The sequence below is a fragment of the Neovison vison genome, chromosome 6 (genome assembly GCF_020171115.1).
Source record: "Neovison vison isolate M4711 chromosome 6, ASM_NN_V1, whole genome shotgun sequence".
NCBI lineage: Eukaryota > Metazoa > Chordata > Mammalia > Carnivora > Mustelidae > Neogale > Neogale vison.
In genome coordinates this window covers 143,041,736-143,069,533 of record NC_058096.1, presented here as the reverse complement: position 1 = coordinate 143,069,533, position 27,798 = coordinate 143,041,736, and the positions used below count along the sequence as shown (strand labels likewise).

The following is a 27,798-nucleotide window of genomic DNA, read 5'->3' as shown; positions in this document are numbered from 1 at the left end:
ACGTGCTCCTTTTCATACTCTATTTACAGTAATAGGTAAGTCACAGGGCAGCATCATTCTCAAATGAACGCTAAGACAATTTTCCTTAAATCTACCATTTCACAAACATTTCAGATATAAACATAATGGATTTGGATACATAGTGTAATAAGTTTTGTATCTGTCAGGCAAATGTAACTCTATTTTCCATATATATCTAATCTCCTAAGGAAAAAAAAATAGAAAGAAAGAAATAACAATGATGCAATATTAATAACGCTATTTTATCTGAATTACTCCATTAAGTGAAATGACTGTTTAGTAGTAAAATAAATTCAGAAAGTGACAGGCACCTATAACTTTGCACAAGATCTATTACTATAAAAAATATTAGCATGAACAAATTGTATTTCAACTAGAACTTTACTGACCAATAAATGCTCTCAGAATAATGTGATTAAAAAATGAAACTTTGAAAATATGCTGTAAGCTCTATATGTTAATATTCTATGGCCTAATTATTCCACCCCTTAAAATATTCTAAATACATTTGATGTCCTCTTTCCTTGGAATATCCTTCATTGAGACATATAGTTCCTTGTTTCTTTGCTTCACTTCTGTTTTTATTTAAATGCCCTGTTCTTAATTCTCATTACTGACCACCTCATTTAGGATTACGACCCATTTCTTTTCCCTTCTTTGCTTTACTATTCTCCATGCAATTCACCACTATCTGACATATTACACATGTTATTTGTTTTGATTCCTGTTTATCTCTACTGGAATATAAATCCTATAAAGGCAAAGACCCTGATTTGTTTCACTATTCTATCTCTACCAACTAAAACACTGCATGGTAAACTATAGGCATTCAATATATATTATTTAGTTAGTGAATAAATATGTTTTTCCATAAAGTTGTCCTCTATAATTTTTTAAGTAGCAAAAAAAATCATCTTAAATGTGCAACAATTAAGACATGGCTAACTAAACAGAATAGTTCATTTATATAATGGAATATTATGCAACTATTAAATGTTTATAAATACTTATAAAACACAGAGAAATGCTTACATTAAAATCTCATGTGGAAAAATGTCACCAAAATTTGTATACACTGTGATCACAATCATATGAAAATAAGTAGGGAAAACAACAACCAGAAAGTTTGAATGTGGAAGCAGCAGTTGTGCTGGGATGGGTGTGACTGGGGACTGTTTGTTTTCTCCCCTGTTTCTATTTTAAAATTTTTGTAATTAACATGGTCTACACATCAATAGTGCCATGGTTGAAAAACTACTTACCTACATCCCCATTTTACATGAACTTTAAAACCTTTCCATATAATTCAGAGGGTGGTTGGATTATGGGTATCGGGGAAGGTATGTGCTATTGTGAGTTCTGTGAAGTATGTAAACCTGTCGATTCACAGGTCTGTACCCCTGGGGCTAATAATAAATTATATGTTAATACAAAAATTTAAAAGTTAAAAAAAACCTTTCCATATAATTCAATCATAAAATGATGCAACCATCCACTCACAAAAGATGAACTCCCCATAAAGAAATATTTGTTTATTTATTCTGAAAAACCTAAAAGCAACAATGAAACTGACAGTTTATTTGCAAAAATAAATGCAATTTTACTCCTTGCTTCAGTGCTTGAGTAGGTACTTTTAAGTACCTCTGTTAAGTACTTATTTGGGAGCCCTTAATAACAATACTGAAAACAGTAGCTTACTGTTCAATGGACTCTTTTTGTTTCCCCCCAAAGCATTCTGACAACGTCTCTTCACTCTTGAGATAAGACACTGGGTATGTTATACTTCTGTAGGAATCTGAAGTGATAGAGTAGTTTTCTGTTTTTGTTTTGTTTTGTTTTTGTTTTTTGTTATTATTTAATTATTGCTATATCCTCAGGTTTAAATTTCTTCACCAGAAAAATAGCTGGTCAGTAGCCGAGTGGGTACTGATTCATGTCCAGTCAATGGTTATGCTCAGTACAACACACTGTACTTATTCAATACTCCAAATGTATTATCTGGGAATGTAGACTGGGATATTCTTGTTGTCAGGTTAAAAATGCCCACATGAGACACAGGTCAAATCAGAGCCATGGCTATGAGTGCCATCCTGAGTTCTGCTTATTAAGAGACCCTATTACTCAATCCAAGGCATTGTGAAGGGTAGGGATGTGGGGGTGCAGATACCAGGGTATATAGCTGTGTAGGTTTTCAGAGGGAGGAGGGAGAACAGGAGAAAGAATGTATATGAGAGCAGGAGAGGAAAAATGGGGCAAATGGAGGGAGAGAGTAAAAGGAGGGAGAAACTCAAATAGTAAGAGGCAAATGAATGGTAATTTAAGACTTCTAAACATGTAGTCCGGCAATACCAGGATCGCCAAAGATTTGATGGTAAGATTTATTAGAATTCTCTCATCGCCATGAAATTTCAACTTTATTTATTGTTAGAAATCTTTCCCTTCAGTATCCAAGTCTGTAACTTTAATATCAGTCATCTGATTAAATGGGAAAATGACTTATAAGTTATAAGTTGGGCTTTGCTTGTACAATGAAAGAACAATAAAATGTCTATAGTCTTTCAGTTTCCACTGAGATTTATATATTTTATCTTAACAGAAAAAGACACCCAGGAATGCTGAAAGTAAGTATTTCTTTTGTGTAAAAGATTTTACTTATTTATCTGAGACAGAGAGAGAGAGCACACAAGCCAGGGAGAGGGAGCAGCACACTCCCCACTCAGCAGGGAGCCCAATGCTTGGCTGGATCCCAGAACCCTGGGAGCAAAACCTGAACTGAAGGCAGACACTTAGCCGACTGAGCCACCCAGGCACCCCATGAATTAAAGTATCTTCGGAGGCTTGAATTTTTATCAGAAAGTAATAAATTATACTTGAATGCTGTAGGAACATCACTCTTCGGTTCCACATTAAATGGGAAAAGGTATCTCAATAAAGAATATGCACAACGAAGACAGGACTTGGGAAGAAGTTTTTTAAAGCAAACATGTATCTCTAAATATCAGTAGAAATTGAACACAAGGGCGCCTGCCTGGCAGAGTCAGTTGGCATCCCACTCTTGGTTTCGGCTCAGGTTCTGATCTCTGGATCATGAGATTGAGCCCTGACTTTGGGTGAGATTGAGCCCTGACTTTGGGCTCCCCAGTCAGGCATGGAGTCTGTTCAAAAGACTCTTTTCCCCTCTCCCTCAACCCTTCCCTCTGCACTCTCTCTCTCAAATAAATAAGTAAATCTCTTTTTAAAATTTAATATTATTTTTTTCCAGTGTTCCAAAATTCATTGTTTATGCACCACACCCAGTGCTCCATGCAATACGTGCCCTCCATAATGCCCACCACCAGGCTCACCCAACGTCCCAGCCCCTGCCCTCCAAAACCCTCAGTTTGTTTCTCAGAGTCCACTGTCTCTCATGGTTCATCTCCCTCTCCGATTTCCCCCAACTCACTTCTCCTCTCCTTTTCTCCCAATGTCCTCCGTGTAATAAATAAATCTTTTAAAAGAGAAGAAATTGAACACAGACCCAGTAAAATCATGAATTTGTTGAACAGAGAGAAGTTTCTATTCCTCTAAAGCTAGTGATTAAGACTTGAGCTAATGAGTTCCTTCTCGACTGTTACTGGAAGCCAAGCTTAGTGTCTTTTGGGCCTCATCAGAGCAAGGCAGGAAAAAGGATGAGGAGTGGAAATGAAGATGAGCTCTTTTCCTTGTTTCTGCAAGTGCTGATGGAAGACTGGATGGGAGATGCACCTGGAATGAGGGCCTCTAGTATTATCTGTGGTCATTTCAGTGCACGCCAGATAAAGGATGCCTGACTTAGGTAGATACACGATACCTTCTCTCAGCTTTCCTAAAAGGATGCTAAGGCAAATCTGTGGAAGTAGCTATAAAAGCCTTAGATCCTTTAAGTGGCAAATGAGTCCCCGGACACTCATGTTCTTGAAAGCTAAGGAATGTTCTGGTCTACCTTATTCCCATGATTAGCTGAACTTTCAGTTTATATTGAAGAGTGCTTATTTCTGAAGAATAGTGGATATTAAAGCAAACTGAAGAGACAGAGGCTTGGTGACATTATTGACAATTGACAATATTTATCAGTACTGATTAAATAGTGAGAAAACTTATTTCTTAATACAATAACCTCATTAAATCCTCACAATACTACTACTACCCATTGTACAAATGGGTTTAGGGTTTTAGTCCTAGCTTGGTCAGTAATCAGCTAGATCTTGGATAAAGTGCTTACTTTTTTCTCTATTTTCCTTCCTATATATAAACAGATACACCTGTGTTAATTACATCACAAGCTTATAATAATAACTGCATGATAAGAAGAAATAAAGATTCTGAGATAGCAAAATTTAGTGACAGGTAAGTGAATAGAAGCATTAATTAATAAAGCATTATGAAGGAGGAAAAAATAAAATAACCAGAAATGAAAAATAAATATATACTCATAAGACAAACTACATGTAGAGGAGTTCTATTCATTATTTGGGGTACAATCATTTGTAGATAAGTAAATTGTGATCTAAAAGCATTAAACACCGAATGATGGTAGTGCTGATTAATGAATTAAAGTCCCACTGAGAACCAGTGAAATAGAATTACCTAAATCAGTACGAAGTATAACCTTAAAAACATTAACACTGAGGAAATATTACCTTTTGAATATGTATGGGGTGTTTGGGTTTTCATAATAACTGGGGAGCACCGGTGGTGTGTAGTCGGTAGTAAGGATGCTAGATGTTCAGTCCCGGCCAGTATGGTCTACATGATGTATGTCTGCCCTTTATCCCCCATGACTCTCAACTGTCCTTTTATGACTAAGGGGAATATAGAGTAAACAGATAGTACTATTGCATACCATGTTTACTTTGACTTTTAGCTTTCTGAGGATTCTTAGAGAAAGCAAGTCAGAGTTACAGCATTATGGCACAGTTCATGATTCCACTAAGCCTTTGTCATCATAACAGCTAGTAAGTAGTATGCACAAACTGCATTCTAGAGAGGAGCATGGTGGAATGACAGAAGAAAGTGCATTCTGTTCCTCTGGAAAGGATTTAACATTGAACCTCTGAAATGGCTCAGTGCAAGGGGTCATAGATGACAGAGCAGTGGTTTTTAAAAAAATTTTAGAGTGATACAGCTATCAACAACAAAATGTCCAATAACAGTCACCCCCATAAAAGGAACATTATCATATCGCTCAATAAGGACTCCACCTCTTCTTCCCTCTGTCTCTCCTCAGGATTAAAGATGGCTGCAGAAATTACAATACATCATACCCTTCCATCCACACATTCTACTCTTCCATCAACACATCCTAGGTGAAAGAAAGAGAGAGGGACACAAATATTTTCCCCCATATGTCTCTCTTCTTTTTTCAGGGGAAAAATAATCTCCATAAAGTCCCATAAAAACAATCTCTCTATATCCTATTGGATAGAACATAACTTACTCCTACACCTAAAACTGGCTTGACACTCTTGTAATTCATTCCCTAGGTCTGGGATACTGCTGCCTGCACGAAATTGGGCTCTTTGGGTTTTTGATAAGGAAAAGGGGTAAGGGGTGAGTGATTATTGGATCTATGGGCATACCACAATTTCTGCCACCAACATTTCAAAGATTAAAACTATTAATTTCTGCATCATGGAAGAAAGAGAACGAAATTGGTCCTTCTTTCTCTCATTTTCTGTCTCATTGCTATAAATAAAAGAAGGCAAGCTGAGTAGAATTTTTCAGAAAATGAAAGCACATTGGTTATCAACCCTTGAGAATCCTGATCTGAAAACCAGGAGACCTGAATGTGCCACCAATTAGTAATAGGGCCTTGCGCATATCACTAGGGCTCGGTTTCCCACCCATAAAGTAAGAAAGATTGGATTAGATAAATTACTAGTAGGTCACTTCCCATTGCAAGTTTCTGTAAGACTTTGAGTCAGCAGCTAAATTATACATGATGACTTTCAAACTAAAGGTAATTTCATAACCACTTTGTAACTTATAGTCAAACCTTACATCCTATTGATCCTAAAGAATTAATGTGGTTTACAGAGCAATTTATTTTAAAATGAAGGGAGTAGTTAAGGGAGTTTCAAACTCACCATTCGTTTTTATAGTTTGACTAACATAATAATACTCAGATACTTTATAGTGAATTTATCAGGGAAGAATATTTTTAAGTCTGTCTTCCCAAAAGAATATTACTTAATGGCCTGGAGAGGAATGAGTTGGGAGGTAAAAGTAATGTTAGGAGGTGCTGGATTAATCACAGTTAAACATTTCTTCATCATTGAATTTCTCGGAGGATTTACAAAGCTAATGCACACTTTGAGTTACCAAAAAAGAGATATTATCTTTCAAGTTTCACTTTGACTATATATTCTTTTTTCATGGAACACTTCATTTTTGCCATTTAGAAAATAATCCCATCACCTTGCATTTGTATAGAGTGGTTTAAATAAGAAGATGTTTGGAAAGCATCATGTTTTGCTATACGAAAGCCTTTCCTTCCCAAACCTCTTTTAAACTACTTTTTAACAGTTCTGACCCAGCTGATTATAAGATGCCAATTTAATAACACTATTCTATAAATAGAAAAGAAACATGTTAAATATGCATATAGATTTTGCCACACATACCAACCTGGTAACTATTAAATGGTACAAGCACTGCCCTATTAGTATTGTAAAATTACAGTATTACAGGCTATGCACTCTTATTCTTACTATTTTGATTTATTTCTCAGTGATCATTGTTAGGTCACCTTTGTGAAATATTTCATAGAATAAACGTTCTGAAAAATTTTCTTTGAGAAATTTTCAACTCTTTTTCCAAATCTGTTAAAATAAGTTGTAGATACGTTTCAACTCATTTAAAAGAAAAAGAGCAAGAAGACAGCCATAGCAAAGAGCAGTCACGTTTTTCCTGCTTATGAAAATATGTCATTCAAGAAGGCATTCCAGACTGGGATCCCTCTAAAACTGTTGTCAGGCCAAAAATCTCAAATTCTAACATAATCTTTATAGAAGGTAAACAGCATTAAAAACAAGAGCGTATTTCCATTTCTATGTCATGCTAGTAGGAAGGAGTGGGTATTGCCTACATAGAAAATCATCTTGCTGTCCCAGCAGAGCAGAAATGTCAGTCACAAAGAACACAGAAGATTTAGGGGTAATTGGCAGGGGGCAAGCCAGACTCCCTGGTTTAGTAGAAGAAAACAGCCTTAAAAAAAAAAAAAAAGTCAACCAACCAATTCAGCCCTCCAAAATTGTATAAAGTATCTTACTCCTAAGTGTCAGTTCTGAGTGTAAATGTATCATCATCGGCCAGTGAGCCTGTAGTACAGAAGCGGCTTCTCGGGGCGCCTGGGTGGCTCAGTGGGTTAAGCCGCTGCTTTCGGCTCAGGTCATGATCTCAGGGTCCTGGGATCAAGTCCCGCATCGGGCTCTCTGCTCAGCGGGGAGCCTGCTTCCTCCTCTCTCTCTGCCTGCCTCTCTGCCTACTTGTAATCTCTCTCTGTCAAATAAATAAATAAAATCTTTAAAAAAAAAAAAAAAAAGAAGCGGCTTCTAAGCCCATAGAATTTCAAGTATCTAAGAACAAGGAAAAGTGGAAACTTCAAGATATAACCATGTCCCTATAACAGAGTTGTAAATAACAACATTATTAATAATAATGACATGAAATATTTGTTAAGCAGATACTCAGGCATAATAAACATGTTGAGTGAATGTTCTCATTCTTGAGAATTTTGAAGGGGTCTCAGGGAGTCTTTTTAGAGTGCTAATTTATGCACATGTCATGGGTGGGTAGGAGAAGTCATGGAAGGTTAGCAAAGAAAAAGTTTATAAAACCATAGCGGATTTGCTTATGGATACACCCAAATGTGTGCAAGCTGGAATGTTGTTATTTGCCATTGACTAGTGATTTCTGCTATTTGCTATTGACCAGTAACCCTTTACTACAGTTACACATTTCTAACGAAGAACGGTTTAGTTAAAAAAAAATTACAGATCTATTTCCTTGACTTTGTAGCCTTGCCAAGCTACCCAAGTAGACAACATCGCCATCTAGTGGTATATAAATACTACATACTACAGCCACCACTTTTGGGGTGGAAGCAGGGGTCCTAACAGCTTTAAGGGGGGAGGGTTCCCAGTAAATGCAATGGTAATAATGGTGTCAAAGCCACATCAAGAGCATACAAACTCATCCAGATGAAATGTGCTGACATTCAGTTAGAGAACCCACTCTGGTCCCAAAGCTTTATCAGCTGCACAGAGAAAAAAGTACCATCACCACTGAAATAAGGGTTGGACCTGCCTCATTTATTTTCTTTCTTTGAACTTTTAAGACTCATTTCTCATTCCTTTGTTCACCTACATGTTTGAAAACATTTTCCAAACACTTTTTTCATCTTTACAATAAGGATATTGCCCTATAATCACCATGGCTAGGTAAAGAAGCAGGTATCAGGTGACCAGTGATGGTCCAGAGCTAAGGGACAAGGGACATTTCTGTACTACCTTTGCAATTTTCTAAGGATCACACACACACACACACACACACACACACACCCCACACCTCTACAGGGAGTCAAGGAGTCAATCTAAGCCTTAATGGAGTTATAGGATTTGTCTTAAAATGAACAAGGAAGAGCTAGGCTTTGATCTAAACAGATGAAGATTTAAGGGACAGGGAAATAAGAGGCTTATAAGAGTAGAGCACAGACAGCTTCAGCTGAGGTTCCCAATATTCTAGAGGTGAATATTTTTAGCAAGCATCTCTTGGGGCCTCTTTTTAAGTTAAAATCAGATACTCTCTGCTTCTCCTGATTGACTGGAAGGATTATGTAATCCTTTGTTTCTGCAACCAGGCCACCTATGACAAGAGCCACCAACATGCCACAAAGGCATGGAAGGGAATGGAGAACCAAGCCCAAGTCTGGACCATTATTAGACCACTGATGGATTTTGGCCAAGCCCCATCTCTGACCCTGTGCAATTAAGATCACGATGGATGTGAGAGTACCAACAAAATAGCCATTAAGCCTTTTTTAGCCCATTTTTGACAACACAAGGATAGACACACAAAACATGGGTTTAGACCTGTTTGATTAAAGGAACAGTGAGAAAGCTGGAAGAGGCAATTTTCAGAAATCCAAATATGCGTTTCTCCAGAATTTGCATCTGAGGCTTAGTCATGCCCATGCAAATGGATCTTAGTTCAAATTCATGTCAGAAAAATTTGGAACAACACTTACTTCCTCTATGCAAATCCTCTAGGAAAGCAGCCGTTGGTTCTTACCTATAATAAAAAGAATCTCCACTGCAATGTCACTGACTGTTGTGCTCCGAGTCGTGGACAGGTCATCGTTGCCAATAAAGCAAACGTTGTAAGGTACGGTCACGGCAACATAAAACGTCGCCAACAGAATAAGCCAGTCCCAGCCAGCTTTAAAAGTGCTAAAATGCAAAAGTATGAATTTGGACTTTTTTGCATCGGAAACTTTATACTCCGGAAATGCTGGTTTATCTACAAAAACATTCTGTGGATAAAGACAAAAAGGAGAGAAGGGAGACACAACATTAGAAGCAAGGATCACACAGCCTTAAACACACTTCTGTGAGGAGGACTGTTCCTACACACAAGGCCAACGCATGTTTACAAGTGACTTTTAGAAGGTGGGGAGGCAAACAGTAGAGATGCATATACTGAAGCTGAGCAGAGATCTTTGCTCTAAGTAACAGGAATGTGCAGAATTTAGTCATAAGCGGTAAGTGTATAATCTAGACTTTGTTCATTTAGAACAATTGCTCATTACCTAAAATGTCACCTATAAACACCCACAGTTGCCAAGTATAATCCTTTACATGCTGAAAACAAAAAGATACATTTCCATTCCTATGGTCATGGGGACATTCCATATTCTTGTAATTTCGAGATGACAGTCCTTATCTAAAGGGTATATTGGATGGGAAATTCTTCTAATAATAGCAAAGGTACCATTTTTTCTTCCCAGAAAGGAGAGAGATATATGATCGACATTGTAAGGTTAATAGCTATCTACATTTCTTCCAAAATACAACCAGGTTGTGCTAACCACCTGCATTTTGCATTGCAGCTGTTGATGAGGTTTCAAGTTGGGAGCCCGTATCTCATACTCTTCACTAGCATGGATTCATCGTGACACTAGTTAGCCCTTGCAGAGATGTTAACGTAAGACATGGTTGGTTACTTAAGAGTTATTCAAGTCAGAGGAGGAGAAAGGCAGTTTCACTGCGCAGCTGATTAAATGTAGAATAGCTAGAGTTTTATAACTGTGAAAGCACTTCATTTAGAAAGCAGTCCAAATTGATGAACAATTCTTTATTGCGATGAGACAAACAGAGGTCCAACAATAGCATGTGTGGAAATTTGACAATTCTATGACCAGATAATTGCAGACCTTGCTTTGACCTCAATTAATGAGAAATACAAGATCGGTAATGGAAACTTTTGAAAGTTAAGTTGGATGAAGTGAACAGCTTAAAGTTTTGGAATACATGTGACTTGCAGGTCACAGTATGTTTTCTTGTTCCAGCCATTGAGGAAAGGACAAATTCGTGTGGAATGTTCAGGGATTCCTGAAGTACTTGAGGATTCAAGAAAGGTCAGAGCCTTCAGGAATACTTAGCTCTTCAGTGGTAACTACCAGTGACCAAATATTTTTGCTAGCTTAATAGTAACTTACTCCCTACCTTACCTTTCTCCTTGGTAGGCATTCCCAACAAGTTTCCACTTCCTGTTAGTATTCTCACTCAACCGATACAGGCACCCCATAATGCCAGGGTTTCGTGGTGAGGGACTACTTCACTACTTCCAGAAGGTTCTTTGATACTCATCTGCCATTGCATCTCTGTTCTATTTAATTCCCCGAAACTTGACCTGCCTCTTTTGCATCTTTTTCTGGTTTTCAGAAGCAAATGTAAAGGGTGGGCTTTGGCATAAAACACCTGTTGGACTTCTCATTAAGGTTTAGGTAGGTGTACAGGAGAAGATAGAGTTAGGGTCAGTAAGTATTAACCACCTGAAGGCTGATAAGTACTTCTGCTTACAGAAGGACATGATAGATTCTCGTATAATTTTTTTTCAAATATAAGACATTAGTAGAGAAGTCATGGGGGAATGCCTCAATTGGTATCTGAGTAAATCTTTTGCTATCATATTACAGAGATTAAAACTTTACCTCATTTGAGGGAGATGCCAGCTCTAGGAGAGAGGATTAAGAAAACTCAGGAAGTATTTTCCTTGGATTAGGCTGATTACATGAAGCATTAGTCATGTTGACACAAAAAGTCAGCAATATGTATTAGTTATCTCCATAAGTCAGAAAATAAATGACACTATTTCATTTTTATAGGGTACTTAAAACATATTCCTTAAAATTATTTTAAAAGATACTAAGAATTCATTATATCTAGAATTAGGCTTAACTTGTGAAGGGTTTTTGACTCCAATGCTTCACATCATGACACTTCGCTTAAGTAAAAAATATAGATGCTCCTCTTCTCTTACAACTAGACTCATCAAGTTTTATCAAAAGCCTTTTGAATGGAAGAAAATTTCTTATAATTGCAAAGTAAGCTTTCAGCAGGCTGGGGGAAAAGAGATCTATTATTTATAACCCTGAAACCTGGGGTTTGCCTAAGGAAAAATGCAACCAACCATTCTGAATTTTATTTATATGTCATTTATTAATTTTGAAGCATATTCTTTAGTACCAATGGTGTTTTAGCTCTTAAACCTCTACACATTTTTGAAACACAATGGTTAAAGCCAAAGCCTACCTAAGGTAACTGTTTCCTAAACCATTTTTGTAACTTTTCTTTGAAACTAACATGAATGAGCAAGGAGATGGGAAAATGTTTCTATAATCACTGCACCAAGTCCCAGGAAAGCGTTTGCCTTGTCCTTTGAGGACCACTGGTATCCAGCTCATAATGTTTGGGTTCTGAAAGCACTCTCCTCTCAAGCTCATGTGATCTTTACATTTCCTTGTGTTAGAGACCTTTACATCATCACATTGTTGTATAATAGAGTACCGCATCAAGGAGAGCAGAAATTAAGTGCCTTTTCTATGCTGTACCAGGCGGTCAGAGCCAGGACTAAAAGGTGTAACATCCTGATTCTCAAACCTGGCTAATGGCCTGATGAGCTCATTTGCGTATGGTTGAATCATAGATTCCTATTCCACAGAACCATATCAAAGCACAGTGGCTTTGAGACAGAAAACACACAGCTGGGTCCCACATCCTGCTTCCACTTTTGAGAACTTGAATAAGTTCTTTTCCATCATACTGGTTACTATAAAAATCAAATAATACGATCTAAGTGAAAGGAATTTGTAAATAGCAAAGAGCGGTAAAAATATTGAGAATTTGTGTGTGAATGTTACTATAACCAGAATTCCCCCCAAATGCATTGTTCAGCTGATAAATGATCCAGATCATTTTTTCTTCTTCGTCCTTCTCTCTTCCTGCTGTCTTTAGCCATTCTACTCTGTTCTCCTTGAAAAGAGACAGAGACAGATACTATCTGTACCCTAATTCTAAAGATACTACCTGTATTGCCAGATCAGTTTGATTAGACATCCTTTCTTACTATTATTTTAATGTTCCCCACTCATGTTTGTATTTCTTAAATGACTGGCAATTTGCCAAATTAGCTAAGTGGTGGGAATTATGGTTTTTTAAATCGGATTTTTAAGTGCTGTTCCATATCTTGTTGGATCTAAAGGGAAAAACAGCATGTTCAGCAAACACATTTTGAAGCTTCGTAATACTCACTATGTTTAAATGATTTTTAGCTAAAGGGTAGAAGACAGTGTCAGCTTTCAGCATTACAGAATCTCTGGCTAATATTTGTTTAGGTGCTTTGTTGGTTGACCTGCATAGAATCAAGCCCAGATGCAGTTACCTTTGTTTCTTCCTGGAACTTGTTTAATGTCACTAGGGCTGGCTTAGTAACTGAAGGGAGATGTCAATAGGAACCAGTGGAAAGATCCAGAGACCAAGAGGTGTGCACTCTTTTAAGTCTATCCCTGGACTCGCAGCAAATCAATGTGACACCCAAGGCACAGGTGTCCCCAGAAAATCTTTAACCTAAGTCAGGCCAAAAGAAGCAGTTGTCCTAGAGCACAAATGGATCAAAGCCGCTTGTTCTGGTTTCCAGAAGGAAATCACACCGAAGCTGAACTAGCTTGGCTGTACTTTCTTGTCAGATCTCCCACTCGGGGAGGGCTCAGGCATCTTTCTTTGTTCACCACAGAGAAGCAGATACTTTGTATGTTTGATACAGGGCTGTTTTATCAATGCATTTGTGCTAGCTAGTCTCCAGCTTTCTGTGTAAAAAGTAAGAAGCCAAAGAAACCCTTTGTGTCCCTAACTCCCAGGACTTCTGGATCATGGATTGATTCCAAAACAGCTCTGCTTGTTTGATGTGCCTTTTACTAATGGCACTGGCAAATTAGACCCTGAGTATTTGTATCTACCACCCATAGTCACACACCTAGCAAAGACGTTGTGTTCTGAACACCCCGCAATGCACATTAATGATATTACTGTCATTTGAAAAATTATCTCTGAATATCTATAACTGAACAGACAGAGTTCTGGGTTTCTCAGAGACATCCTTCCATGCTAAGAACTAATTATAAAATTCATGTGAATTCCTGTAAGTTGTGTGTGCACAGGACCACCTTTTTGAATCACAGTTATTTGCTGTGGCTTGTGACAGAAAAGTAGCAGGTTGCAGAAAGTAGCCCTAACTGTCATTCACTAGGAGTACAAGTTTTGACAAAATCATATGATATAAGGCACAGAGTTTGAAACCCAATGTTCCGTGGTGTGAAATTGCCGACTCTGTTTTGTAGAGGTTGTACATTTTTTAAATGGAATCATGACTTGGATTTGTTCATCGTCCTCCCAGATAAAAACATTAAGTGAAATTAGATAAAGTGCAGAATAGATGGAACTACAATTAAATATAAGAAATTTTAACTAACAAGCTGTGAATATGTAGTCTATGACTTGGTGCACCATCTTGTTCATAAAATGTAAACAGTATGTCCCCATTCACAGAATCCCCTCTACCATGTTGTACTGACTACAGTAATATTCTAATCTCTGTGCTGTACTAACACTGTGATTAAGCACTTTTATTGTAGAAATGTCTTATGATTGCTGACCTTTTCTATTTTATTCTTTATAGGAAAGCACAAACCAAAGTGCAAAAAAACTAGGAAAGCCAATAAATGAGTAATCGGAGCCTTTCTTTAGTGAATCAAATATTGGCACCAGGGGAAACTCTAGCATTCACAGTGTACACACATACCACCTACATTATTTATTTTCAATTTGTTCTTTTCTCTTCTTTGCAGGTGCCCAGAGATGTGATAAAGGACCGCTCGGCTCCGTCTCCGGGCTGAGTCAAAGTGGGTCCCTGCTCTTGATCGTCCTTTGGCTTTGTCTGGGGGAAAATAAAACTCATTAAGCACCAATGAATGCATCATTTCATCCCAAGAAAGTCAAGTTTCAACAGTTCCCTTTCAAGGCACATAGCACATGGTTTTCAACACTTAAAATTATCTGCTGGTTCCTAATGACATTTACTTAATTTTAGCCCTTCACAATTTATGTATTTTTGTCATTATGTTAACTGCATTAATTTTTTTAATTATAGTAAAAACATACAGGGGCATAGAGGAAATTTCAAACACTTTTAGAAAAACATTAAATCAAAAGTCAAAAAAATATTACTCCTGTCTTCCTGCTATTCCACATTCATATCCCTAATTCAGCTCCCAATATATTTTCTTGATATTTTTCCAGAAAAATGTCTAATATATATCCAATATCAACATTTATATCTATTTTTCTTTGCATAAATAGAAGTTTATAAGAAAAACTTAAAAAAAAGATTTTATTTATTTATTTATTTGAGAGAGAGTAAGAGAGAGAGAGAGAGAGCTTTAGCAGGGGGTAGGGGAAGAGAGAGAGGGAGAAGCAGACTCTCCATGGAGCAGGGAACCTGCCACAGCTAAATCCCAGGACCCCAGGATCAGGACCTGAGGAAGGCAGACGCTTAACTGCTTAACAGACTAAACCACCCAGGGGCCCCATAAAAACTCTTTACATAATCTTTTTTTCACATCAAAGTAAACTGTAAGTCATTCTAAATATGCATATTATTTGCATTTATTTTTATGAAATCTATTCATATTATTTTTCTAATATTAAAGTTACACTGGTATTTTTTATTTGTAAGAGCTCTTTGTGTACTAACTGCCATTTCTTTGTCATATATGCTGCCAACAATGCTTCCACTTTGTTACTCGTCTTTGAATTTCATTTATCCAGCATAAAAATTTTTAATTTTTATGTTGTCAGATATAATGATTTACCCATTGTGGTATCTAGACATTATGTCCCGCACAACCAAACAGCCATCACTAAAAAATTGTTTTAAAAATTCTGTGCATGCTTTATTCCCACATCTTTATGTCTTTTTTATCTTATATTTTTATTTTTAATTTTTTAAAGATTTAATTTATTTATTTATTTGATAGAAATAGAAAAAGCACAAGCAAGAGGGAGAGGGAGAAGCAGACTCCTCACTGAGCAGGGACCCCGATGAGGGACTTGATCCCAGGACCCTGGGATCATGACCTAAGCTGAAGGCAGATGCTTAACGATGGAGCCACCCAGGCACCCCCATGTCTTCTTTATTCTTGACAGTTAAATCTTTAATTCAATTGGACCCTATTTCAGTAAAATTAGGTAGATGTCCAGCTACTTTATTTTCTTTACAAATATCCAATATGAAAAAAAAAAAAAAAACATGTTATATGACATTAATAAATATGTAGTCTTTATTTGGTCAATTGATCAGCATACAATTTCATCCTAAACAAATTGTATCTATATTACAGTGACTGCAAAATATAAAAATTAAAAACTATTGTTTATCTAAGCTTCATCATCCAATCTCTATAGCATTACAGAGGCTCTTTGATTTCTCCCCTTCATAAAAATGATGTGGTTTGGTTGCTACCTTGCGGAAACCAAATAACTATTATTGATAGCTATTGTGCGCCCAGCCTTCTTCTATTTATTATTTCAATTAATCCTCATAAATATCCAGTGAGATTAGTATTATTATTCCTCCATTTACAGACAAGAAAACTGAAACGCTTAATGGGATCATGCAATTAGCAAGCAATAGAGGCAATATGTGAAGCCAGACTGGTAGGAAATTCCTCCTCCTCCCCCACAAAGCACAGAGCAGGAACACTGCCTGGTGTTGAGTGTCCCTTAGACTAATGCATGTTGTTGTCCCTGCCCATCTGAACTTGGACGCCAAGTCCTTCCACTCTGGTATGCTTTTATTTATTTTTTTTTTTTCTAATCACATTTTTTTTTTCAATTTATTTATTTTCAGAAAAACAGTATTCATTATTTTTTCACCACTCCCAGTGCTCCATGCAAGCTGTGCCCTCTATAATACCCACCACCTGGTACCCCAACCTCCCACCCCCCCCCACCCCCCCCACCCCCGCCACTTCAAACCCCTCAGATTGTTTTTCAGAGTCCATAGTCTCTGGTATGCTTTTAAATGACCAGAAAATAGGGTGTTTTATTCCCTGCAAAAGTCTTATATGACGTTACCTGTTTTTTTTAGTCGTTCCCCTTTTGCTTTTTATTTGCTTTTTATTTTGAAAGAAAGTTTCAAATAAATTTGATACATTACTATAGGCTTGAATCACTAAAAACAGCTTAAGAAACAAAGAACAGACATCAAAGGAGGCACTTCTTTTGGAACCTCCTGGCTGGGGAAGCACATTTCATTGTATTGTAAAAGGTAAAGTTTCCATCTTTCTGTGTTCAACTTTTTGGTCTACACAGAACTCTCTTACGCTGTATTTGAAAATGTAATTATTAATCCAGCAGGGAGTAAATTTAAATATATTTAAATATGAAAACAGCCAGAGTTTTAAAGCAATGTTTACAGGAATATGGTGGGAAAGGCCAGTGGCTGCTTCTGCTGTGGCCTTTGGTATCAAAACGCCAGGTGGAATTACAAAGGTAACTACCAAATGGACCAGATTAGAGAGATTAATGACATGGAGAAATCTAATTAATAGCCAAGATTTTCCAAAGGAAACAACAGCGATTTTATAGTCTTATAAAAGGGCCCCTCAAAGAGAAATTAAAAAACAAACAAATAAAAAAAAACCTGCTTGATCTTGGCTCTAAATGGAAGAAAAAAGTTTTCCTTGAAAAGTTTTCATTACAATCTAATCCTTGTGCAGGATTGAATTTGAAAATCATTCTACTTATGTGATCTAAAAATTCTCCTGAGCAGAGGACGTTCTTTCTGCCCACAGGTCCTGTCCCTGTGCTTTAATAAAACCACCATTTTTACACTGAGGAAGAAAATAAATAAAGAAAGAAAAATAAAATAAAATAAAATCTCCCAAGAGGAGAAATGAATTTAAAATGCTTCTGGGTTGATGGCTCCTAACTGGGGGTGGGGGTGGGGGGATCGCAAATAGAATAGGGAACAACTTATTTTTTAAAAATATATATAAAGTACTCATGATAGCAATATTTGCAATGTGCACATATACACAAACACATAAACATATATATACATATATATGTATATGTATATATATATATATATATAAAAACACAGACACGTGTATTTGTGCATATAACTAGAAGAAACCAAATGCCCATGAACAAAAGAATGTATAAACAAACTGTGGTAGAGTTATGACATAGATTATTAAAATTCTATCAATGGACATATGTAGGAATAAATGGAAAATGAATGAAATAGTGTCCACCTATAAGCATAGAAATATCTCAAAAACATAATAATGAGTACAAAAGCAAGAAATAGAACACAGAAAACAAGGCAACACATTTATAATGTCCACACACATGCCAAACTAAGTAACATACGTTTAGGGGAATGTTTGAGCTATAAAACTACATATAATCAACACACATACATGTGTGTTATAACTGGCTCCAGGGGCCACCTGAGCAGAGCAGTCGGTTAAGCATCTGACTCTTGATTTCAACTCAGGTCACGATCTCAAGGTCATGAGATCAAGTCCCTCACCAGGCTCTGGGCTTGGTGTAGCATCTGCTTCAGATTCTCTCTCCCTAGCCCTCAGTCCCTCCCACTTTGCTTTCTCTCTCTCTCTCTCAAATAAATAAAATATTAACCAAAAAAAAAAAAGTGGATCCAGGAAACTAACTAACTTATACGTATGTAATATATTTTGTATTTTTTAACATATTATTTATTTATTTATTTGACAGAGAGAGAGATCACAAGTAGGCAGAGATGCAGGCAGAGAGAGAGAGGGAAGCAGGCTCCCAACCAAGCAGAAAGCCTGATGCGGGGCTCGATCCCAGGACCCCAAGATCATGACCTGAGCCAAAGGCAGAGGCTTTAACCCACTGAGCCACCCAGGCGCCCCTATATATTGTATTTTAAAATAAAAGATATTTCATAACATATTAAGGACACGACTACAGTAGTATTAGATCATTTAGGTGTGGGAACTGACTCAGTTCTTTGGTGTGGTGACCCGATGGGGGGGTGGGGTGGGGATGGGGACATCAATTGCTTAAGAAAAATGACTTAGGGTTAAAATGTGAAAAAGGATTAGTTGTTAGTAAGACAAGGTGAAGAGTAGCAGAGGGAGGAACATTTCTGACAGAGCAAATAAAAGGTGTGAAGGCCTTGGGCACAAAAGACCTCAGCATCTCTGAAAAACTGAAAGAAGTCCAGGAGAGTAGGCATATACAGAATGGGAGGAAAGGACGTAAAGGGGGAAACGAGGAGGCAGGCAGAACAGACAGCTCACCAGTCACCCAGGGCCTCTGAGGCCACATTAGGAATTTTGCTTTTTACTCTAAGTGCAATGGTGAAAGTATTCATTAGGGAACAGCTTAGGCCTGAATAACTCTCTTGAACAAGAAAATGGCTCTCTCTCTCTTTCTGTGTGTGGGTCTGTGAGTCAGTCTCTCTCTTCTCCTTTCCTATCACACAGCAGAGGAAAGCAAATGGAATTGCTGGGCTGCTCTGCTAGCCTTCACAAGTGGCCTCCATCTTTGAGTCCTAGGCAGCTCCCCTGGGGAGGAGGAAGAAGAAGTAAGTAGAGGGCAGAAAGCTGCCTGGGAGAGCCAGAAGTCACTCCCTTCCCTTACCCACTGGGTTTGAGCCACACCTGACTACAAAGAGGGAAGGAGATAGAGTCACTAGCTGGGCAAACTTGTTCCCTGTTAAATCTCTGTTGTATGCTGGAGAGGGTTCTATTTTTAATGGACGAGTTCAGGGGGATAATTAACAGTTCCAGCACATGAAATCATAGCAAGGGTTTAAGGATTCAAATGACACGAGAAAATTTGAGTTTTCAAAATAACACATTAACCTGCAGTGTGGAAACTGATTAGAAAGAATCAACGGAGGTCATTAGGAATCACCCAGGTAGCCATTTTAGGAGGTCAGTGGAAACAGTCTCTGGCAGTGGATGTGGCACAAAGCTGTCACATTCGAGATATATTTAGAGAGAAAAGTTGCATGGCTTCATCACCTAATAGATTATGAAATTATGTTGCAAGACAGCAACAGGAAAAAATCTAGGCCCTCCAAAACATCATGGGCCAGCTGTGAGGCAAAAAGGAGTTTGAAAAAGAGAAATACAAAAAAGGAGGTAAAGGATAATGGTGGTGTCAGAGAATCTGAGGGAGAAGAATGGTCCAAGAAAGAAGAGAGGCCACAGTGTCTGCGCACCTCACCTTGAGTGACTTTCCTTAGATGGAAGAGACATCCCATCCCTCTCTTTTAATAGGAAGGAAGGAAGACATTGTTTGCATATACATGGACGTGAACATGCAAGTTTTAGGGCAGGAGGATAGAACGGCTCCAGTCGTAAGGAAGGAAGGAAAGAAGGAATGAAGGAAGGAAAAGGAAAGGAAAGGAAAAGAAGGAAAGGCCATGATAGGGGAGAGAGGGCCTTTCCTTCTTTTCTTTTCCCTTTCTTTCTTTTCCTTTGGTTTTTTTTCTTTCTTTCTTTCTTTCTTTTCCCTCCCCTCCTCCCTTCATTCTTTCCTTCCTTCCTCATTGACTTTGAAGGTGAAGTCAAATGTTAAGGATACGGGGTAATTTGTAGGAGCTGGGAGTTTGAAGACAAGAAGGAATGCTTGAAACATTTGTTATAAAGGGTGGGCTGTCAAACCCAGTAAGAACAGTGAGAGCCTGGTTGGGGAGTTCCCCCTTTTGAGGCTGCTAAAAATAAATTTAGAGGGATTCTCATCCTCCCTAATGTAAGTATTATACCAGCAGCTCGCAGCCATGTGTGTTTAGGTCAAAGAAAAGGTATTGTTTGTCGCTTTGAGTTTGCAGCATTGTCAGATGGATATAGAGAAAATACGGAGGTGTAGGAGAGTTGAGAGTCTATGTACAAGAGACTTTAAAATGTTGAACCATGAGCGCTAAGGCAGAAGGAAAATGAAGGCAGTAGCGAAGTAACAAAAAGAAGAAGATGAAGATTCTAGGGACCTGTAGATCAGCAGCAGCTCAATAAAGGTAAATGAGGGGCGCCTGGGTGGCTCAGTGGGTTAAAGCCTCTGCCTTCAGCTCAGGTCATGATCTCGGGGTCCTGGGATCCAGCCCCACATCGGGCTCTCTGCTCAGCAGGGAACCTGCTTCCCCCTCTCTTTCTGCCTACTTGTTCTCTCTCTCTCTGTCAAATAAATAAATAAAATCTTTAAAAAGAAAAAGTTAAATGAGTATTATATAAGGGGAGAAGGTAATGTGCCTATAAGCAGTATGATAAAAGAAGCAATTTCAGTTACTGAGCTATACCCAGGAAAGATCATTTCTAAGAAAAAAATTAAACGTTATGTTTATACTCCAGGGATTTAGGACTTCTCAAAACATTACGTATTATCAATATTCCCTTGGCCTCTCTCGTGTTCTAGGCATCAGGCTGGGAATGTTGTCTTAGTTCTCATTTCATCCTCACTTTGTAAGGCGTCCATGTTTCTATTTATTGCAAAGCAAATAAAAGGTCATAGAAATCCTGTAACTTGCCCAAATTCAAAATGGGTGGACTGAGTGATATCTGAATCCTTAATAATCTCCCCTGAAATCCCGTGTTCTTTCCATCTCACTATAGATTATGGACAACTACGCAGTGGCCTCTGATGAGATGTTTTCACGTCCCTGTGTTCCCCTGCTGGGTCAGAAGGGGTGGGTCTCCTAGACAGGCCTGATTTCCCTGCTGTGCTTTCTCCTCTCTCGCTCTTCCCCTTGCATCAAGAGAGACACACACTGGACACGCACCTTCTCAGTTATCACTCTTAGGTTCCGTCCTCTTCCCACTTCCCCTCACAGCACTTCTTATGCATTATAAATACTTTTATAATATATTGGTTTATAACAGATCATGTATGTGTTCCCATGTAGATATTAAGGCAGAAACTTTGAGTTTAAGATGGCTAAAAACAACAACAACAACAACAACAACAAAACCTCCCCCTTATTTCAAAAATTACAAGAAAACATAAAAAACCATGAATTTTTATGCTTTAAATTCTGTAGTGTTGAAAGCAAAAAATTGTTAAAAACCACAAAGAAATCTTAAAAGCTAAAATCACAGTGAAATAATTTCGTTGGTAGATCATGGTAGCAACAAATAAGAATTATAGAGAAATTTATTTATTTTTTTCTGTATTATTTATTTCTATAAGTTACTTATATTTTATTTATCTATATTTATTTTTTATAATTAACATATATCTGTGGTTCCATCCAACATCGACTGCCAATTCTTTTCACATGACTGTGGAACACTCACAATTAATTTTGTTCTTCAAAGACAATTTCAAAAATATCCCAAAATGGAGAAGTCATGTGCATAAAAAAAGAAATCCTGTGCACCTATTTCAAACTCTCATCATTTGGATTATTTATATTTTTTAGTCCTATATAATTCTTGATTTTAAAAGAAATTAGTAAATGAACTTACAGACTTTTGGAAGTGAATGAATATTGGTTTAAAAAATAAACAAAGTTGGGGCACCTGGGTGGCTCCATTGGTCAAGCACCCAACTCTTGGTTTTTGGCTCAAGTCATGATCTCAGGGTCCTGAGATGGAGCCCATGTTGGGCTCTGTGCACAGCTTGCCATCTGCTTCAGATTCTTTTTCCCTCTCCGTTTGCCCCTCCCCCACTCAAATACATAAAAAAATCTTAAAAAAAATAAATAAACAATATTACCAAGAATATTTGATATCCAAACCCAATGGATATGAGGGAAGATGGATCAGAGGAAAATTAATACTTCAAGTGCATGTGTTCTAAAAGTTACCATATAAAAGTATCCCGTACATAAAGCAAAATAGATATTTAAAATGTAAATTATGTAAAACTTTTCTTCAAGACACAAAATATAGTTATTTACAAAGAGAAAACCAAACAAGATTAAACTAGAAAGATATAGAAATGAAAGTAAAAATAACTGAAATAGAAAATGAAGTTAAAAATATATGATCTATGAAAACCAAAGAAAGATTAAAAAAAGTAAACTTCTGGCCATTGTATTCAGGGAAAAATAGTGAGACAATTCAATAATATTAAGAATTTTTAAAGTATAAGAATTTAGAAGACCTTAAAAATTGTGAGATTACTTTGTGAACATTGTATCAGCATAGTTCTAGATTGAAAAAAAAGTACTCTGGGGGTAAGGGTAGCCAATCACTACAATAGGTTTCCCCTGAAACCAACCAAAACTTTGGAAGGAAGTAGATAAAGAAGCCCTCTCACCCAGACTGCTTGTCACTCTACACTAAAGTCTACGTCAGACAGTTTTAAAAGTCAGTCTTATTAACCGTTGAAGGAACAAATAATTCTTTTTTTTTTTAAAGATATTATTTATTTATTTATTTGACAGAGAGGGAGAGAGAGAGAGATCACAAGCAGGCAGAGAGGCAGGCAGAGAGAGAGTGGGGGAAGCAGGCTCCCCGCCAAGCAGAAAGCCTGATGCGGGGCTTGATTCCAGGACCCTGGGATCATGACCTGAGCTGAAGGCAGAGGCTTTAACCCACTGAGCCACCCAGGTGTCCCCAAATAATTCTTTTAAGGCTTTGGAAAGCAAAAACCCTGAACATTCCTGAATTTAATCTACAAGTCGGGAAAACTCTGATTCTAATACTGGATGAGTATAATACGAAAAGATAAGTATAGACCCCTTTGAATATACATCCACAGATCCTAAAAAGAACATTAGTGAATTGAATATAGAAGTGTATTAAAAGAGAATGCACCATGCCTATGTGGCATTTAAAAAAATATATTTTATTTATTTATTTGACAGAGAGAGAGATCACAAGTAGGCAGAGAGGCAGGCAGAGAGAGAGAGAAGCAGGCTCCCCTCTGAGCAGAGAGCCAGATGTGGGGCTTGATCCCAGGACCCTGGGATCATGACCTGAGCCAAAGGCAGAGGCTTTAACCCAATGAGCCACCCAGGTGCCCCTCTATTTGGCATTTATGCCAACATGGTTCCAACTTAGGGATCTTTATTCAGCAGATTTATAAAGAAGAAAAGGCATAGTATCATCTCAAAAAATACTAATTTCTTTTTTTTTAAAGTGGGCTTCCACTCCCAGCGTGGAGCCCAACATGGGGCTTGAGCTCATGACTGTGAGATCAAGACCTGAGCTGAGATCAAGAGTCAGACACTAAAATGATTGAGCCACCCAGGTGACCCTCAATAAATATAACTTTTAAAAATATAACAACAACAAAAAATATATAACAACAAATATTATTGTTTTTTAATTATATTTAATTAGCTAACATATAGTACATCACTAATTTCTGATGTAGTGTTCAAAAACTCATTAGTTACATATAACACCCAGTGCTCATCACACACGTGCCTTCCTTAATACTTTTTTTTTTTAAAGATTTATTTATTTATTTATTTGACAGAGATCACAAGTAGGCAGAGAGGCAGGCAGAGAGAGGGGAGGGGAAGCAGGCTCCCTGCTAAGCAGAGACCCCGCCCCCATGTGGGGGGTTCGATCCCAGGACCCTGAGATCAGAGGCCTAATCCACTGAGCCACCCAGGCACCCCAATACCTTATTTTTTACCAAAAACTTCATAATAAGCATGCAACAGGAGGAATCTTCTTCAACTTGATAGAGAATCTAGCAGTAACCAAGGGAAAACTCCTTTTTAATGGGTGGCATTAGAAGTTTTCCTTGGAAAATACAGAAATATTTTAAAAATGAAGAATGCCTAGTTGTTTTCCTTATTAAGGGTTTTCTGCATTTTCTTTTAAATCTGTATTGCGTTTTTTATAAACTCAATTGTAATTATATGGTGATACACATTTATTCCTTCAAATCAGAAACTAATATATGTACATTTTATAAAATTTAGAAATGTAAAACAGCATAACCCCGGAAATGAATGTCTTTCATAACACCATCTTCTAGAAATAATTTAAATTCTGGTGATTTTATTCTTTGAATATGCTCTAGGCTTTTTAAAAAAAATATTACTGACCTCAATTATGTAAACTAATCTTAAAAATATTTAATAGAGGAATAACCACAGATCCTAGAAATGAAGAGGGCTGAAGGGGAAAATACCTGTCAGTGACGTGGGACTGGATTCTTAGCTTTGTCCAGTTAAGAAAAAAAAAGTCTTTAACACAATCCATTAAATATGAATTTTACAATTTGTTGGTTATCAGAAGGGTGGGTGAGGATGGGTGAAATAGGTGATGGGGATTAAGACGTGCACTTATTGTGATAAGCACGGGGTGATGTATGGAACTATTAAATGCCTATATTGTACATCTGAAACAAGTACAATGCTGAACGTTAACTAACTGAAATTAAAATAAAAACTTAAGGTACAAATAGGAAAAAATGAATTTTAAATATATATATCATTTTTAAAAGTTGGCAATGCACACGGTCACTGGCCACTTCATTAAGCCTTGCTTCTATGATGGTAAATGAAAAAAGTCCGTGATCCTGGTAGCAGAGATGTAATGCATGTTGTGCCAAAATGCCCAGATACCCCCCTTAAAATTAAAAGGCATAAATCTACAGTTGCTGGGAGTGTGTCTGCTGAGAGCCCCCACCTCAGTCCTCAGACCACTCTGCAACTGCTTCCAGCTGTAGAAAGTGACCTTCACCAAAGTCACACACTTACCCAGAGCAGCTTGCGTTCAATAACCAGTCAACATGGGGATGTAATGGAAGACCCCCTGCCCAACTCAAAGGGCACTGGTTTTAGCTAGCGGGGAACTTGGGAGTCAACGACCCACTTTGTGGCAGCTGCACTGCTCCCCAACTTCCCCTTCTGCTCTGCCCTCCTTCTCTTCCTCTATTCAAGCATTGTTCTTAAGAGAATTCCCTAATAAATGTCTTGCAATCTCCGACTGAGGGCTGCTTCCTAGAGATTCCCAACCTACATCAGCAGTGTTGCAGCCTAACCACTTATCACCGGGTCAGAATAAACACAACTCGTTGGTGTTTAAATGGTGATTTGACACGGTGAGAGTTAACATCTGAACTGTGGGGTAAGGACATGCTCCAGAACAAAATACTTAGTAATACATAGAAATGATTAGAAGTGAAAGAACAAAAATGTAGCAAATTGCTATGGGGCCTGGCTTACTCCCTGGACTGAAGAATTCTTCTGGACTAATATATAACTTGTCCAAACTGGTTAAGGAAAGACCCAAATAACTTCTGCATTTTTAAATTTCTAATTTTGAATCCTTTCTATTGACTGGAATTCATCTTCAAGTAATTTTTTCCAAGAGACATCTAAGGGTTATATGCTTTATGAATTTTCCATATGATGAACTGTATAATCCTCTGCTGTAAATTTCTTACTCTGAGAGTGCCACAAAGCCTGCTAATCTCTTGAGCCATGGAATACCAGGACAGGGTAGGGGGAGCAGAGCAAACCAAGTGCAGACAACAAGGACTGCTGTCTATAGACAACTTGAAAACAATAATAATCCAGCAACCTTTGCTCAGCTTTCACCCCCATATGCAGACATGTTAAGTAATTCTGGTGACAAAAACACTCTCCTCCCCCCAAAAATCTTTGGTTGGTCTTGGTTCAAAATAATTGTTGTGGCTATTTTTGAATTTTACTAATATGTGTAAGGTTCAAAATTAGCACATTTATAGTAGAAATTATGGGCTGGGAGAAAATATTTCCAAATCACAGACAAAAAAAACTGACTATATATCTAACTGTAAAGAACTCTCAAAACTCAACATGATAAAATCCAAACAATCTAATTACAAAATGAGCAAAACACATAAAAGATATTTCACCAAAGAGGGCATAAGAATGTCAAGTAATCATGTGAAAAAATGTTCAACAACATGAGGCATTAGGGAAAAGGTAACTGAGAATAAAATGAGGTATCATATACCTACTAGAACAGCTAAAATGAAAAACAGCAACAATACCAGTTGCTGGGGAGGATGTGGGGAAATTGGATGTTTCAGCCGTCGTTGATGGAAATGTAACATGATATAGTCGCTCTGAAAAATAGTTTGGCAATTTCTTGAAAAACAAAAATAACAACTAAATATATACTTAACCACACAAACCAGCAATTGCATTCCTGGGCAGTTATCCCAGAGAAGTGAAAATGTATGTCCACACAAAAACATGTGCACAATTGTTCATAGCAGCTTTATTTGTATTAGCCAAGAATTGGAAACAAAATATCCCTCAATTACTGAATGTTCAAATATATCCTGGTATATCCATCAAGGAATATCACTAAGAATAAAAAGAAGCAAACTATTGATGTATGCAGCAACTTGGATGGACCTCCAAGGCACTATATTCAGTGAAAAAAGCTGATCTTGAAGGTCACAAATATAATGTTTCTATGATTCTGTTTATGTAACATTCTCTAAATGTTGGAAATGAAGGACAGATTAGCAGTATTCAGGGGTTAGGGATGGTGGAGGGTAAGAGGTGAGTGTGGCTACATAAGGGTAGCCATGTGTAGTGATAAAGTCATATATCTTGATTATGGTGGTAGTCACACAAATCTATCCATGTGATAAAATGGCATAAATCTATACACACATATTGTACCAATGTCAAATCCCTGGTTTTGATATTATACTATATTTACATAAGATGTCATTGTTGTGAACAATTGAGACCTCTTTTTCTCTTCCCACTGTCCTTGCTAATTTCTGTGGATCTATAATTATTTCAAAATAAGAGTCAAAAATAGTATTTTTCAGATTGTGTCTAGGTATTGGTCTGTTTTCACTGGTTTTGAGTATAGCACATTGGCGTCTTCTAATTGCTTTCAATATTTGAGAACCTAAGCTACATGAAAGCCTGAAGCTGGTTTTTCATACTCCGTGATGCTGGCTCATCCCAAGAGCTTGCCAATTTGGAAAAGGAGTCCTTCCTCAACACACACTACCTCCATCTATTATAAAATTGTTACACTGAACCCATCTTGTTAGTATATGACACTTTACTCTCTCATGCCAGAAAATTTACCATTAACAGCATACAAATTTACATATCTACAAAGCAAGTGTGTGTGTTTTTATATCTGTCACTCCTATATATTCTGTCTTATTTAAATATTAATTAATTAATATTTAAATTAAATTAATTAATATTTAAAATAGA

General features: G+C 37.4%; 1 protein-coding gene across 1 annotated transcript in view; it reads right to left on the bottom strand.

Moving 5' to 3' along the window:
• KCNH8 (potassium voltage-gated channel subfamily H member 8) overlaps positions 1-27,798 on the bottom strand; it is a 385,054-nt gene that overhangs the window by 147,613 nt on the left and 209,643 nt on the right. Inside the window, exons 4-5 of the mRNA XM_044252531.1 lie at positions 14,405-14,532; positions 9,331-9,571 (exon numbers count right to left, since the gene is read on the bottom strand). Coding sequence (XP_044108466.1) covers positions 9,331-9,571; positions 14,405-14,532 — 369 coding nt within the window. The remainder of the gene's footprint in view (positions 1-9,330; positions 9,572-14,404; positions 14,533-27,798) is intronic.